Here is a 15,996-nt window from a genome sequence, read left to right as displayed (position 1 = left end):
GACTTGCAACAGCCAGAGGCAGGGCAGAGCAAACAGATATGGCTTCCCAGGGAGACCTGTTTCACAGGTCCAATGTTAACAGTCTAATCTATGTAGTGTGTTGTACCTGGCAGGGCAGTTTTACACAATGTAACCTAGCATTTTTAGACCTTCCCTGAGCACTGTATTCATGGTGAAGGTGGAGACAGTAGAAAACATTGTGTGCAGACAGCTCTGTGCTCCCCCCCTCTCATTGGCTCCTGCCCTTTCCACACTGCTGGTGCTGGCACCCTTTTCCTTTCATTGGACATGTTAGGAAGCTAAGAACAAGCCATACAAGTTCCAGAGTTACAAGTCTAGAACTCAACCTCAGAACCTCAGATAAAAGGCAAGGAAGGGCCCGGAATTTACCCTAGTGGTAGAGTGCTTACCTAGCATGCACGAAGACCTGGGTTCGATTCCTTGGTACCACATACATACAAAAGCTGGAAGTGGTGCTGTGACTCAAGAGGTAGAGCTGCTCTGCCAGGTAGAGCTCTAGCCTTGAGAAAGCCCAAGGACAGTGCCCAGGCCCTGAGTTAAAGCCCCAGGACTGGCAAGAGGCAAGGAGGGGGACTCTGTCTGAAATACTCTCTCACAGTTTGATGGGTGCCGGGTCGCTGGGAAGGGATGCTTTAAAGGCATTTCTGACTCTTCTGGGCCACCAGACGCAGTTTCTCTTACCTCCCATCCTTCCATCTCCAGTCCTTTCTTTCCATATATGTCATAGATGGCTCTGGTTTGGGGGTCACTAAGCACTGCAAGTAGAAGGTCAGACATGGTTACCAGGTGCAGAAGTCACTTTCTAGTCCTTTAGAAAGTCATTAGGTAGGTCTATCTACCTTTCCCTATCTAACTACAATCTGCCTCTTCATCTCCCTCAGATCTTTCCGAATTTCTTTTCCCAATACATCCTAGGAAGTGTGTAAAGAGGCTACTATGTCCCCGGGGTCCAAGCTTTCCTTGGTCCTAGGGAACGAGGTGTGTGGCACAGGATGCTGTGCTAAAGGTGGCTGCTTCTAGAACAGCACATGAAGGACACTAGACTGTCGGAGATTATTCCTCTTGCTAATCCAGTCTGACAATTATTTGTCTGGAGAGGACTAGTAAATTCTAAGGCATGTTTTGGTGCACCCTTCTTTATTTCTAAAGCTTTTTCTTGGTTTATCCTTTGCAATTCCCATGTCATTGGTTAATTCATACACATACCTAAGTATATTATAATACAAGCTTAAGAGTTTGCTCCATTTTCCAGAGACTGTATCTCTCTCCTTCTCCCTCTTTGTGGGTGATGGGGCTTGAACTCGGCCTGGGCGCTGTCCCTGAGCTCTTCAGCCCAAGGCTACCACCCTACCCTTGAGCCAAACCCTAAACCCCACTACTCTTTTTCTAGAAGTTTAATTGGAGGTACGAGTCTCAGGTCCTTTTGTGCTCGGGCTGGCTTTGAACCTTGATCCTCAGATCTCAGCTTCTTGAGTAGCTAGGGTTACAGACACTCCGCTCAGAGATTGCATTGCTTAAAACATTCTTCCTACCAATTCAATCAACAAACAGGACGTGTCTGTGTTTTTTAAGCAGATGGTGTCTCACTTTGTAAAAGGCACAGCAAATGCTAAGTCACAAATAGTAGCTGTCAGCTGCTGTCCACAGACAATGGCCTGTCCCCTGGGGCCTCCTGATGGAGGCTCTTGTGGACCTTGGAGGTTGTGACCTTCCTGATGCTGCACTGCTGGGGCTGCCCTGAGCAAGGGCAGAGGTAGAAGGTGGTAGAACTGGGTGCACTAAGTCTATCAGGTCTCCTTTCCCAGGACCGTGGGCTCCATGCACTGTAAGCCATCTTAAAAGACACAGATGCTCCCACAATGCTGGCCCATCACCTGAATTACACAGGAGCAGATTCAAGGCTGCCTAAGCAGAACTTGAACACTGGCAAAGTCACCCGTTGTGAAGTCCCTCCTCCACTCTGCCAAGTCTGTTCAGGACCTTTGCATCTATTCTCTCTCCTGAGAGTTTGAACAGTTTTTATTTTTTTTTGGGGGGGGGGGCAGTCATGGGGCTTGAGCTCAGGGCCTGAGGGCTGTCCTTGGACTTTTCAAACATATTTTTCAGGTCTAAAACAATGTAAACAAGTCTGTCTATATTTAAGTGTAATGGGGAAGAAAGAAAAGCAGACCGCTGAAAACATGAACCCGACTTCTTGAGCTTGTCTCTAGGATTTAATGGGAGGTGTGTATTCACTGTTCATTTCTGTCTTCCTTCAAGTCAGGTCTGCCTCTGCACTTTCACAAACACCAGCAGGCCTCCCATTAACTTGTCTCAGACCTCCAAAATTATATGAGCCAACTATATGGATAGGTCAGACAGGATCATACAATAAAAGAACAGGCTTTGGCAACATCTACTACAAAAATGGTCAGAAGTATCTGCCACTTGTATTTAGCATGCACCAGGGGCCTGATTTTGCTCATCATTAAAATCTAGTTTGGCTGGGCATTGGTGGCTCACACCTGTCATCCTGCCTATTCAGGAGGCTGAGGTCTGAGGATCACAGTTCAAAGCCAGCCTAGGCTTATCTCCAATTAACCACCAGGAAACAGGAAGTGGTGCTTTGACTCACCATCGTAGGGCAGTAGTCTTGAGCTGAAGAGCTCAGGGAAAGTGCCCAAGCCCAGAGTTCAAGCCCCACAACCAAAACCAAAATCAAAACAATAAAACTAATTTGTTGGGGAAACTCTATGTGCTATTGTGTCTACATTCAGAAGTCTTTATTATTTTGTAAAGAAATATATTATCTAATTTTTGATCCCTAAGGAGCAGAGATTATCAAAGCTTTCTGAAGTAATTTATCTTACTTGATACATATCCTAAGAGTGATCTTTCAGTTTTTATTTTTAAAATAATGGCAAAATATATATAACTTAAGACTCACCATTTTAAGCATTAAAGTACACAATTCAATAGCCTTAAGCACCAGCCTCACTGCTGTGTGGCCATCAGTCTATTTTCAGAACTTTCCATGTCCCCACAGAGAAACACTGAGCTGAACCCATTAGTGACTTGAATATTTCATAATGAATGTATCACAGATCTTTTTTTTTTGTTATACATAGCTACAAGTACAGAGGTCTGAATGACTTGGATCTATTTCTTTTCATCCTTCTTAGCATCACCTGCTTTCTTGTTGGAACCGATCTTTCTCTGAATGCTACTGAACCAATAAAATTGCTTTCAGATGAAAAAAATGTCCTTGTAGTTTCTTAAAAAAAGTGAGAACAAAGAGAGCTTCCTGCAGCAATCAGCCTTCCCCTCCACAAGTTCCCTTTAGAAGGCACTAGTAAGCGATTCAGAACCCAGTGTTCCCCTGCAATTCAGACGTGGGTCCATTACTTCACCTGGACTTTCATTTTCTACTTACTGGACACATATTGATTTCTAAAGCAGAACACTACTCTTTCAAAGGGCCCCGTCAGTAAAAAGTACTAACCTAACCACCTCTTTAATACACCTCTAAGGGCTCTCCTTTGCTAGGCTCCACAAATCAAGTCTCTTAAAAATCGAACATCTGTTGGAGGGTGTTTCTTGGAGCCAAGCCCTCACTGACCTTCATAAGCCTGGTGGACAAGGTTAAACAGTCGTTCTGCTTGTGATTTGAGATCTGGGTCTCGATGCTTGTCTGGGTGGTAAAGCATACAGAGCCTCCGGTAGGCAGCTTTGAGCTCTTCAGAAGAAGCCTAAAGAAAAAGAACAATCAATAGTACTTAACATTATCATGATCAGAATCAGCCTTGAAATGGGAACCTGTCGGCCACATTTTAACATGTTTGGTCTCTGCAAACAGGACACAAAGAAATTATGGTTTACTACCTCAATACCACTTTTTTCCACAATTAAGAAAGTGATCAATTATGCACACTGATAGTGACTACTTGGCTAGGAAGGCTACTATCAGATGAGGATGAGGGCTTCTGTCTGAGTGCCGGCTCTGTACTCTGAACTGCAACTATAATTCCTCAGACACATGCTCACTCCTTAACTCAAGATATTTCTAGTTGGTCATACTGGAGAATATATTCAGAAAGAATATATTTATGTGTTATTACACAGAAACCACACTCATTTAATAAGTTATGCTTTGTTGATTTTTAAAAAACTATGACAGATTTAATTGTAAAACACACACCACTACTAAGTCAGCTTCTAATTCTAAAAGTAGCAGAAATGCTTTATTAATCTTCAATAACCAAGAATGAGTAGAGCCTTTACCCAGAAGCCTCCTTCCCGGTGCAGACAACTCCTCATGCTCCTGGGAGACAACACGGCTGTGCAGGAGACGCTGTGAACGCCGGGCTCTCATGCTGTGGCCTGTGTTGACCCCCCATCTCCCGGGCCTCCACATCCAGCCTCTCTCAGTGGCCCTAGAATGTTAGCCAGTCTATGTGGCTGGTCTATAGGTTTTCTGTGGGAAGTTAGTGTCAACTCCAAAACCAGCAGAGGTCATGTTGCGGGGGAGGGGGCAACACTACTCACATATCTGTTAAGAAACACTTCATTTGGGGAGCATTCATTTGACAAGTGAAGCATGCCTCTGAGTCACAGGATGACAACATGGCAGAGGGCATGAGAAATCAGCCGTCTGGGCCAACGTGGCCTAAGTTACCAGGTCGACTACAAGGCCGAGGGTACTCTGCTGGGAACAGGGAGCCTCACAAACTCATGGACACAGCAGGTCTAGGGCCAAAGTTACAAAGGAAAACACTATACTGCATCATTGCATAATTCTCACATTTTTTCAAAACCAATGCCAGAACTGGTAACTATTTTCACCCACAAAAGATAAATTTCTAAGCCAGGCGCAGTGGCTCACCCCTGTAATCTTAGCTACTCAGGAGGCTGAGATCTGAAGATCAAGGTTCAAAGCCAGTCAGGGCACAAAAAGGACCCGAGACTCTTATCTCCAATTAACCTCTAGAAAACAGGAAGCGGGGCTTGGCTCAAGGACAGGGTACGGTAGCCTTCAGGTGAAGAGCTCAGGGACAGCACCCAGGCCAAGTTCAAGCCCCATGTTTCTATTGTGCTTTGGTAATATTTTTTGGCATGATGTTTGCATATTTTCTACAGAACGATTATTAACTACAGATGCTAAAGACCTGGCAATTGGTGCATGTTTAATACAGATTCTAAAAGAACTCTGACGAACGCCAAAGAGGGGAACCATAAAGGCTACCAGCTTCTTCTCTAGGTGTTGAAAGGCCCTGGGAAGAGAGGTGGCCATTTCCTTACCTCAGGGAGTCTAATGTGAGTCTGTGAGTCACAAAAGTGGTGGCTAGACCCAAGCCAGACAGCCTGTCCTTCAGGCCAGGCCTCAGAGAGCTCTGCTTGCCTGCTGGACAGACATGCTTGCTAGCACTGCTGCTGGTTTAATCAGGAGCTCTGTGAAGGTGTTGGTGCACTGCTCCATGGAACAGGGTCAAAGATCTGGGAACTGAATATCCTTTGCCAGCATTAGGTGATCTGTGCCCTGCTTCTTCTGATTCTTATAGCTTCTTCTTTGGGAGCAGCACTGTTAAGCAATCGTGAGCTGATGGCCTGCCTGGTTATCTGTGTGATTTACTCTGTGGCTCCACTAGAAGTGTCATTTCAGCGGTTAAGAGCACAGGCTCTGGAGTCAAGGGTCCTGTGTCTGACTTCCACCTTTGTGAGGCTGGGCAAGTGGAGTGTTCCAGCCTTAACTTTCTCTCTCTCTCTAAAAGGGGGAATTCTCTCAGAGAGGGATGGTGGGGAATGAAAGAAGACAGACTATAAACTGCTTCACAGACCAGTGCCCAATATGCAGCAAGAAGTGCAAGCTGTGAGGTGTACTACGCCAGCTGATTCCCGGGCGAGAACTTGGCAGCAGGGAAGCAACCACGGACCTATGACTGTCACCTCAAGTCCAACATCCCTTTGTCTGCAAATCCTGAAACTGGGAGAGGGCCTGGCCCTGGTGTTTGGAGAGCAGGTACACACCTTTATCAAGTCCTGTTTGTGAATATTGAAGCTCTGGAGAGGGGTCTCTGCCCCCCTCCTCTCACTTTGTGCCAGTACTAAGGCTTGAATTCAGGGCCTAGGTGATGTCCCTGAGCTTTTTGCTCAAGGCTGCACTCTACCACTTGGATTGCACCTCTAGTTCCTTGCATATCTATTAAAGTTAAAAGTCTTAAGGAATTTTCTTCTTTTTTTTTGATCAGTTATGGGACTTGAACTCTGGGACTTGTCCCAGAGTTTTTCAGCTCAAGGCTAGTGCTCTACCACTTGAGTCACAGCGCCACTTACAGTTTTCTGGGGATTAATTGGAGATACGAGTCTCATGGACTTTTATGCCTGGGATGGCAAAAAAAAAAAAAAATACTGGTAGATTTGACTGACTCTAGGCTACACTGGTATTTCCTAGTTATTAAAATTAAACTAGATCACTGCAGAGTAGCATGTTCAGTCTGTAAGGCCTCCTTCCATCATATGAATAAACGGCTTAATGTGTTATTGATTAAGAAATGGAAATGAGAAGTTTCATTTTTAATAAATATCACATTCAATAAAAGGTTAGATTGGGCTCTTCATCACAAATGAATAGCTAAGGTCACTGGTTCGATATTTCATACACGATAACCTCTTTTACTATCATAAATATAGTGATATCATCCCAAGATGTAATGAGATATCATTAAGAATGATACCTAAAGTTATGTACTTATTTCTAAATTTCTTTATTTTTTTCTCTAAATTTCTATAATAAAATTAAGAGGTACAATCTGAAAAGCTTTATCATCTTAATCATCTGGTTGTATTTCCATGGGACAGTCCATATTGTTAATTCTCAATAGATTTTTAAAGGATTCACACCATATAAAGCATCATGCTTATTACACAGCATGAAGTAAGTACAGGAGACTAAAAAATCCACAAATTTGAAGAAGTTTTTAAAAAATCCCTTATAAATACTTATAGACAAATGAAAACAAAAACATGCCACATCAGAAGTTGCTGAGTAAGGGCTGGGAGTGCTTGCCTAGCATGCATGAAGACCAGGCTCGATTCCTTGGTACCACATACATACAAAAAAGCCGGAAGTGGTGCTGAGGCTTTAGTGGCTAGAGCTCTATCCTTGAGAAAGTCCAAGTCCAAGGCCCTGCGCTCAAGCCCAGGACTGGAAAAAAAAAAAAAAGAAATTGCTGAGTGAATCAGAGGGCATTATTAAGAGTAAGAGTACAGCTACAGATACTCGTAGGAACCCCAGGAAAATGGGAGGCTTATTGTCTAGCAGGCATGGCACACACCAGGCCTTGCATTCTCAGTGCCACAAAACAGCAGCAGCAACAGAAAAGGGTCAAGTCAGCAACTCAACTCTCATTTAAGAAATGCTATAGCGGGGCCGGGAGTTTGGCCTAGTGGTTAAAGTGCTTGCCTAGCATGCATGAAGACCCGGGTTCGATTCCTCGGTACCACATACATAGAAAAAAGAAGTGGTGCTGAGGCTCAAGTGGTAGAGCTCTAGCCTTGAGAAAGTCCAAGGACAGTGCTCAGGCCCTGAGCTCAAGCCCAGGACTGGCAAAAAAAAAAAAAAAAAAAGAAATGCTATAGCTTGAGGGACCAGGTGTTTGGCCTAATAGTAGATTGCTTGCTTTCCATGAAGACCTGGGTTCAATTCCTTGGTACCACATAGATAGAGGAAGCTGAAAATGGTGCTGTGGCTCAAGTAGTAGAGCACTAGCCTTGAGAAAGTCCAAAGACAGTGCTCAGGCCCTGAGTTCAAGCCCCAGGACTGAAAAAGAAAAAAGAAGAAGAAGAAGTAAAAAGAAATACTATAGCTTGAGGGACCAGGTGTTTGGCCTAATGGTAGATTGCTTGCCTTTCATGAAGACCTGGGTTCAATTCCTTGGTACCACATAGATAGAGGAAGCTGAAAATGGTGCTGTGGCTCAAGTAGTAGAGCACTAGCCTTGAGAAAGCCCAAAGACAGTGCTCAGGCCCTGAGTTCAAGCCCCAGGACTGAAAAAGAAAAAAGAAGAAGTAAAAAGAAATGCTATAGCTTGAGCTGGGCATGGTGGCTCACACCTGTAATCCTAGCTACTCAAGAGGCTGAGATCTGAGGATCATGGTTCAAAACTAGCCCAGGAACTAAAAAACCAATTAACCATTAGAAAATCGGAATGGTGCTGTGGCTCCAGGGACAGGGTGGTAGCTTTGAGCTCAGAAGAGCTCAGGGACAGTGTCCAGGGACAGTGTCCAGGCCCAGAGCTCAAGACTCACACACACAAAAAAGCAAGCAAATAAAAACAAAACCCCAACACAAGAAACTAGAAAAAAGAACAAAGTACTTCCCAGAAGGACATCAGAAAGAAATAGAAAAATCTAAATAGGCTTAAAATTAGTAAGGGGAAAAAATAGAAATAAAAAATATCTCTGGTCGGGAGCGTGGCCTAGTGGTAGAGTGCTCAACTAGCATGTACAAAGCCCTGGGTTTGATTACCTGGTACCACATACACAGAAAAAGGGGAAGTGGTGCCATGGCTGAAATGGCACAGTGCTAGTCTTGAGCAGAAAGTGTCCAAGGCCAATGTCCAGGCCCTGAGTTCAAGCCCCAGGACTGGCAAAAACAATAAACAAAAACATCTGGACAGAGCTGGGCACCAGTGGTTTAAGTCCCATGACCGGCCCCTCCTCCTAAAAAAAGGGAACTAACACCAAGTCTTCTCAAACATTTCCAAAGCCCAGAGAGAACACTTACAAGAAAGTAATTATATAAATCAATATCGTTGTGGATAATGATATAAAAATCACCAAGAAAATATGAGCAAACAAAATCCAGCAGTATAATGAAAGGAACACACACACACACATCCACCCCATGACCAGGTGAGATCATTTTTGGATAGTCAACATAAATCAATATAATATGCACAAGTTCACAGCCCCACATGATCCCCCTAACTGATGAGGGAGTTGAAGGAAACGACCTGAACATCACATCCAAGTTTACAATGGCTATCACACACAATGTTTTGTTTTGTTTTTTGGCCAGTCCCAGGGCTTGAACTCAGGGCCTGAGAACTATCCTTGGCCTTTCTCAAGGCTGGCGCTCTGCCACTTGGGCCACAGTACTAGTTCCAGCTTTTTCCTGTGTATGTGGTACAGAGGAATTGAACCCAGGTCTTCGTGGATGCTAGGCAAGCACTCTACCGCTAGGCCAAACTTCCAGCCCACACTCAATGTTAAAAGACAGGAAACCTCTAGGATCAAGGACAAGGCATGGATGTCTGTTTTTGCCACCTTTCTTTCTTTCTCTCTTTCTTTCCTTCTTTTTCCAGGTGGGGGGTGTCATGAGGCTTGAACTCTGGCCCAAGTGCTGTCCCTGAGCTCTTCAGCTCAAGGCTGCCCCCCTACCCCTGGGCCTGGGTGCTGTCCCTGAGCATTTAGGCTAAAGGATACCACCCTACCCTTGAGACACTGCCCCACTTCCCATTTTCTAGTGTCTAACTGGAAGTAAGAGTCCCATGGCTTTGTATTGCCCGGGCTGGCTTTGAACTGTGATCCACAGATCTCAGCCTCCTGAGTAGCTAGGATTACAGGCATGAGCCACCTTGCTTGGCTTGTTTTTGCCATTTCTATTCAATATCGTACTGGAAATTACAGCCAGAGCACTTGGGCAAGAAAAAGAAATAAAGCCACTTAAACTAGAGAGGGACAAGTAAAATCACCTCTGTTCTTACATACACATTCTCATAAAGACACACCGCTAGAACTCTCATAAAGACACACACCCACTAGAACTAAAAACTGAATTTAGAAGAATACAATATGAAGTCAGTCCACAAAAACCACTTGCATTTTTATATTTTATTCATTTTGTTTTTTGTTTCTTACTATGATTATATAGGTGATGTACAGAGGCACTTGCATTTTTATGTATCAACCGTGAATAATCCAGAAAGGAAATAAAAAAGAAACAAATGAAAAGCTTACACTCATGGACTGAACATCTTACTACATAAAGCAGGTAACAGCTTTATCGCAACCCTTCTCAAAATGCCAATGATGTTTTTTTTTCCCTCACAAGAATGGAGCTCATATGGCAATGCAAGAAGAACCCAAAGGCCAAAACAATCTTGAAAAGAACAATGCTGGAGGACCCATACTTTCTTATTTCAAATCTTAATACAAAGCTAGTGTAGTTACAAGCATGGTACTAACATGAAACAGGCACATACCAGCAGAACAGTCTCTAAAATCAGTCCTTGCTGCTGTGGTCAGGTGAGTTTTGGAGAAGATGAGGAAACTGCTGAGCAGGGAAAGGAGAGTGCCCGCAACTGATGGTGTGGGGGTTAGAACTCTGGCTCCCAACAAGAAGTGACAGAACTCATCAGCAAAAAACAAAGCCAAACCTATCAAACACGCACAAAAACAACTCCAATCCAGTGGAAGATCTATGTTCAGCTGCTATGACACTGTTTCTGGCCATGGCTTCTTAAGATATGATACTGAAGACACAGGAAACAAAGTCTCAACAGGCCAGACAGCCCATGGTCTGGAAGAGAGACCAGCAAATTCTATTTTTAACAGGAAGCTAATATCCAGCACACAGAGCTCTTAGCAATCAATTAAACAAAGTATCCCAGTCAGAAAACAGGGAGAGGCAGCATGCAGTTTCTTCTGGTGGGCTTTTCTGCATGATGATCACCTTCTCCACAGAAAGAACCCAGAGAGCACATGGGAAAAGCCAGAAGTCCCGCACACAGTGGGAGACCTTCCCTTATCCCCATTTCTGCTGGGAGTCCTCCACTCTTGCTCTCTGCTCTTTGGTGTCCAGGCTCTAGCCTCTCTAGAATAAAGAACTCATCTCCTGGGTGGGTGGTCATAGCACTTCATCCCTCTTATCATTCAAGCAAGCAAACAAACAAAAGCATGTTGGGGGGGGGAGGTGCTGGTTCTGGAGCTCAAACTCAGGCCTGGGCGCTGTCCCCAGCTTTACTGCTCAAGGGCAACACTGTACCACTTGAGCCACAGCCCCACTTTTGCCTTTTTCTAGGTAGTTAATTGAAGATAGAGAGTCTTGTGGGCTTTCCTGCTGCTGCTGGCTTTGAACTGTGATCCTCAGATCTCAACCTCCCAAGTACCTAGGATTACAGGTGTGAGCTACCAGCACCTGGCTAGTATCTTTTAATTAGTTGTTTACTAGTAAGGACGAACATTTCCCACATATTTACACATATTTACTTGCATTTTAGGTTTCTTCTTTTATTAACTATGTTTCCCCCTATGTTTTTTTCTTATTAGTGCATTCACGCTTCTGTATTTGATTTCTGAAAGCTTTATCTATGTTAGAAGTGTCAATCTTTTTTTTTCAAATATGTCTAAATTTCCGTTTTAGTACTGTTTATGATCTTTTTTTTTTTTTTTTGCCAGTCTTGGGCTTGAGCTCAGGGTCTGAGCACTGTCCTTGGACTTTCTCAAGGCTAGAGCTCTACCACTTGAGCCTCAGCACCACTTCCGGCTTTTTTGTATGTATGTGGTACCAAGGAATCGAACCCGGGTCTTTGTGCATGCTAGGCAAGCACTTTAACCACTAGGCCAAACTCTCAGCCCCTGTTTATGATCTTTTGTTTTGTTTTCTCTCATTATTGTTTGGGGTGTTTTGTTAAGATGGAGTCTCAATATGTACTTCCATATCTTTGTCTCCTGAATAGCTAGGATTATAGCTGTGAATGACTGTCTCCTTCTTAGTTTTAAGTTCTTTCTTTCGTTGTGCCAGTCCTGGGGCTTGAAAAGAACAGGCTGGAGGACTTGAGTATAATTCAGAATTTGAGTATAATTCAGGACCTGAGCTGCTTTTGCTCAAAGCTAGCACTCTGCCACTTAAGCCACAGCACCAGTTTTGGCTTTTCTGTATATGTGGTATTGAGGAATCAAACGCAGGGTTTCGCGCATGCTCAGCAAGCACTCTGCCACTAAGCCCATATTCCAGGCCCTCGGTTTTAATTTCTAATTTAGTATCAAAAGCTTTAGGGGACCAACCACGTCTAGGCAAGTGGTGAGCACGCCGCCACATCGCCATGCAGCATGCACAGTCCACGTGATTACACTACAGAGTTCACCACATTGAAGAGCAGGCAGCACACAGCAGCAAACTGCTACCACCTCGCCCTTCCCGTCGCTAGAGCAGTTAAAGTACTAGCTTTCTGCTGAAGCCTCAATCTTCAAACTCCAGCTTCTAGGCTCTATCTCTAGTACTGAACTCAGCAATTAAATCTCCACAAACTGTCTTGGACTGAATTTTGGGACCTTTGCCCAATGACCAACAACTGAGGATTCATTCCTGTCCGTATGTTCAGCAATAGTCTGAACTAAACAGCTTCAGCCAATTAAAAAAAATCTGTGCTTAAAAAAAAAGGTACTTAGTGTTCATATACTTCACAGGAAAAAACCAGCAAGCAAGTCTGGAGGTGTCATACTGAGGAAGGGCCATTCCACAGAAAGAAAGGGTGCCCCAGTATCTGATGCCATTCAGAAAACAAGAGTGTAGCAGGAGAGGAAGCAACCACTCATCAGGTTCTAAAGTGCACCCCCAGAACTAGATCTGATGACACATCTACTTCACTCTGTCAAAGCCTGCCAGTGTACAATAAACCCCTCTTCACCAGCCCTATCCTGTGCTGGTGCCGAGTTCCTGCCTGACACAGCCTTCCCCCACCCCCCCACCGCTGACATATGGAATCATTCAGTGGGTCACAGCCCAGGCCCAGTGTAGATAGAGCTCTGCTTTCACTCGGTTCTCTGTGGAGGAACTCTTCAGTCCAGCCAAGCCCACCACACCAAATGTAGAAACTCAGCCAGGCAGAGGAAGCATCAAAAGCACATCAACTGTACATAACCATATCGGAACCACTGGAAGCTCGCCACTTTACAAGCATCACCACTGCTGCTGGTGCAAACGCAGCATCCACAGGCCACCTGCCCCGTGGCAATGAAGAAAAGGAAGAAGACATCCATGAGTCTGATGGGAAAGCAAAGCCTGGCTTCATCTTCTGCCACGATACTTGCAAACCTGCCCCGTGTCCAAGGCCCAAGCGTCACTTCTTCACCTGAAGTCATTTCCATAAGGGAATTTTACATCTACCAAACTGAAAACTCGGAAACCCCATCCAATAACCAGCTCCTCTAGAACAGGGCTTCTGCAAAGGAAAACACACCACAAGGCAGGCAGCGTGTGGAGACTGCACATCCCTTCCACAAGCAAGTTTACTGAATATCAGCCAGCTCTCGGCACCAAGGAGGAACAAAGGAAGGAACAAAGGAGGAGCCTGCCCTCAACTACATGGGATTTAACCCAGCAGTTTACAACAGAACATGAACATCACAGTGCAGACTGACATTCAGGACAACCAGAATGCAAAGGAAGGAGACCTAAATGGAAACACACATGATGGATTTGGATTTGCTCTGGATACCCAGGAAGGGCAGAGGCATTTCAAGGGGAAATAGGAATACAACTCTGAGCATACTGGCAAGAAGAAAGAAGTAGGTAGGAAGCAGGCAGGAAATTAGTTTGGACATCTACCCATCTGTTTATTCACTCAGCAAACATTCGTCACCAAGTCTCGTGCTGCTCAACAGGGCTATGTTGAGGAGCATTCCCTGTATGCAGTTATGTTGGTGTGCAAACATCACAGAAAATCCTTGCACAACTGTCAGAATCTTATGTGAGTGCTCTCGCAAATGCAGCGTAGTTGACTAGAATGTTGAGTGGTGCGTGACTGGAAGTATTATGTTCCAGCATCATGCAAGATGCAGCCAGCCACAGTCCCTGACCACGACAAAAAAGATTTAAACAAGATATAAACCATAAAACATCTACTTATGAGGCCTTTGGAAATGGAGTCAAAGTTTGACTTGTATTCCACAAAGAAGAGGAAGTCGTATGGTTTCTGGGTATAGAGATGCTGCCTCTGGGGAAGGGTAGAGTTAGTGGCAGAACAGGTGTCTAGCATGCATGAAGTTGTGGGTTAGACCTCCAGTTCCACAATGTGCCAGTTACTGTGTTTTAACATTTCAATATGGTCTGGCTTTGGGTAAAACTCAAAGCTTGAGAGGCCTGAAGGAAGCAGGAGGAATTTTGAGCTGAGGGCACAGGCCAGCCTCCATCCAGAAGCAAATGGGAAGGAGTCATCTGAAGTCCAGAGATGACTTCTAGATGCATGGTTCAATCACTGAATGCTACATAGACAAGAACCAAACTCTCTGGATTTGGGACAAGGGTGTAGGTTAGGGAGAGAGTAGGAGGCAGTGAGGTGTGGGGAACAAGTGCCTAGAAGGCAGAGAGCTGACAGAGCCAGGGGGTGAGGAGAGACTGGGAAAGGACGGGGTGAGGGACAGAGGACTATGATGGGAGGCAGATTTCAGGTCCTCAAAGAGGTCACAAATGCAGCTTTCAGAAGAATCTGATACTCACATTTAACTTTTTTTTTTTTTTTTTTTTTTTGCCAGTCCTAGGGCATGAACTCGGGGCCTGAGCACTGTCTTTGGGCTTTCCTCAAGGTTAGCGTTCTATCACTTGAGCCACAACACCATTTCTGACCTTTTCTATGTATGTGGTACCAAGGAATCAAACCCAGGTCTTCATGCATGCTAGGCAAGCACTCTACCACTAGGCCAAACTCCTGGTCCCTCCATTTAACCTTAGTACACGATGTCACAGTGCTGGTATTAGAACTCTCATCTTACAAATAAAAATACCAAAGACCAAAAGGAGGAAGTAGGTTTACTATGTAGTTTTAATCTGAGAGCTGGTGAAAGGCAAATGGTTTGTGAGCCTCCACTCCAGCCAAACTTTGTTCACGAAAGCGAAAGGACGGCTACAGAAAAGGAACATATTTACCCCCCCACACACGATCAAAGCCTCATACAAATTACAGTAAATAAGAGTATTCCTTAATGTCTTCTTTTTTCAGTCCTAGGGCTTGAACTCAGGACCTGGGCACTGTCCTTGGGCTTTCTCAAGGCTAGCACTCTACCACTTGAGCCACAGAACCACTTCTAGCCTTTTCTGTATGTGTGTGTGTGGGGGTACTAAGGAATTGAACCCAGGGCTTCGTGCATGCCAGGCAAGTACTCTACCATTAGGCCATGCTCCCAGCCCCATTTCTTACCTTTTTTTTTTTTTTGTGGTACTAAGGTTTGAACTCAGTGTCTTGTTCTTATTCGTCAGAAGCTTTCCCACCAATCCATGCCGCCAGCCTTCCCCGTCATCCCCACACTTCCCCGTAGCTGGGGTGACAGGCACCAGCACCTAGTTTCTTACAGGCTGAGATTTGGTATGGTGCACTTTTGGTCCAGGCTGGCCTCAAACCCCAGATCTTTTTGATCCCAGGCTCACAAGTAGTAAGGATTACAGGCATGTGTCACTTTGTCTCTATTTTCCCCCAACTCTCTTCCCCTTAATTATAGACATGTACTTCCATGTTCTTCTCCTCAATAACTTTTAATTGTATGTTATCATCAGGGTGATGTATAGAAGGGTTACAGTTATGTTCATCAGGTAGTGGATACATTACTTCTTCAACATTGATACCCCTCTTCCCACGTTTTTCTCTCACTTTCCCTCCCTCCTTCTCACTAACTTTTATGCTCAAGATACCGAAAAACACAACCAGATATTTCCAGTGACAAGGTGACCATTGCTCTGTGAAGAGCTCATTACCCACACTCTCATTTACTGCTGCATTGTGGACAGTGAAACTGCCTGAGTTTTATGGTCAGAGGAATAGTTCAGGTTAGGTTACCCCAGGACAATCAAATGCATCCCTGCCACCAGAAGACACCTATTCTCCCTGCCGCCCCCCTCCCCCAACAGCCATTACAGGATATCACCAACAAATGCTAAATCTGCCTCCTACAGCCATTTTACCTTCAACTGGAAAAAGGAGAGCTTAGGAGAAAAACAATGAA

The 15,996-nt window shown here is 44.6% G+C and overlaps 1 protein-coding gene across 2 annotated transcripts in view; it reads right to left on the bottom strand.

Annotated features, from left to right (window-relative positions):
• The window catches only part of Dnajc11 (DnaJ heat shock protein family (Hsp40) member C11), a 47,813-nt gene that overhangs the window by 24,688 nt on the left and 7,129 nt on the right, over positions 1-15,996 (bottom strand). For both annotated transcript variants that reach the window (XM_090335915.1, XM_090335916.1), the window contains exons 2-3: positions 3,620-3,749; positions 703-776 (exon numbers count right to left, since the gene is read on the bottom strand). In XM_090335915.1, the coding sequence (XP_090192041.1) occupies positions 703-776; positions 3,620-3,749 (204 nt within the window). The remainder of the gene's footprint in view (positions 1-702; positions 777-3,619; positions 3,750-15,996) is intronic.

Source organism: Megascapheus bottae, chromosome 6, assembly GCF_031878675.1.
Source record: "Megascapheus bottae isolate mThoBot1 chromosome 6, mThoBot2.hap1, whole genome shotgun sequence".
Taxonomy (NCBI): Eukaryota; Metazoa; Chordata; class Mammalia; order Rodentia; family Geomyidae; genus Megascapheus; species Megascapheus bottae.
This window is presented reverse-complemented; position numbering and strand designations above follow the sequence as displayed.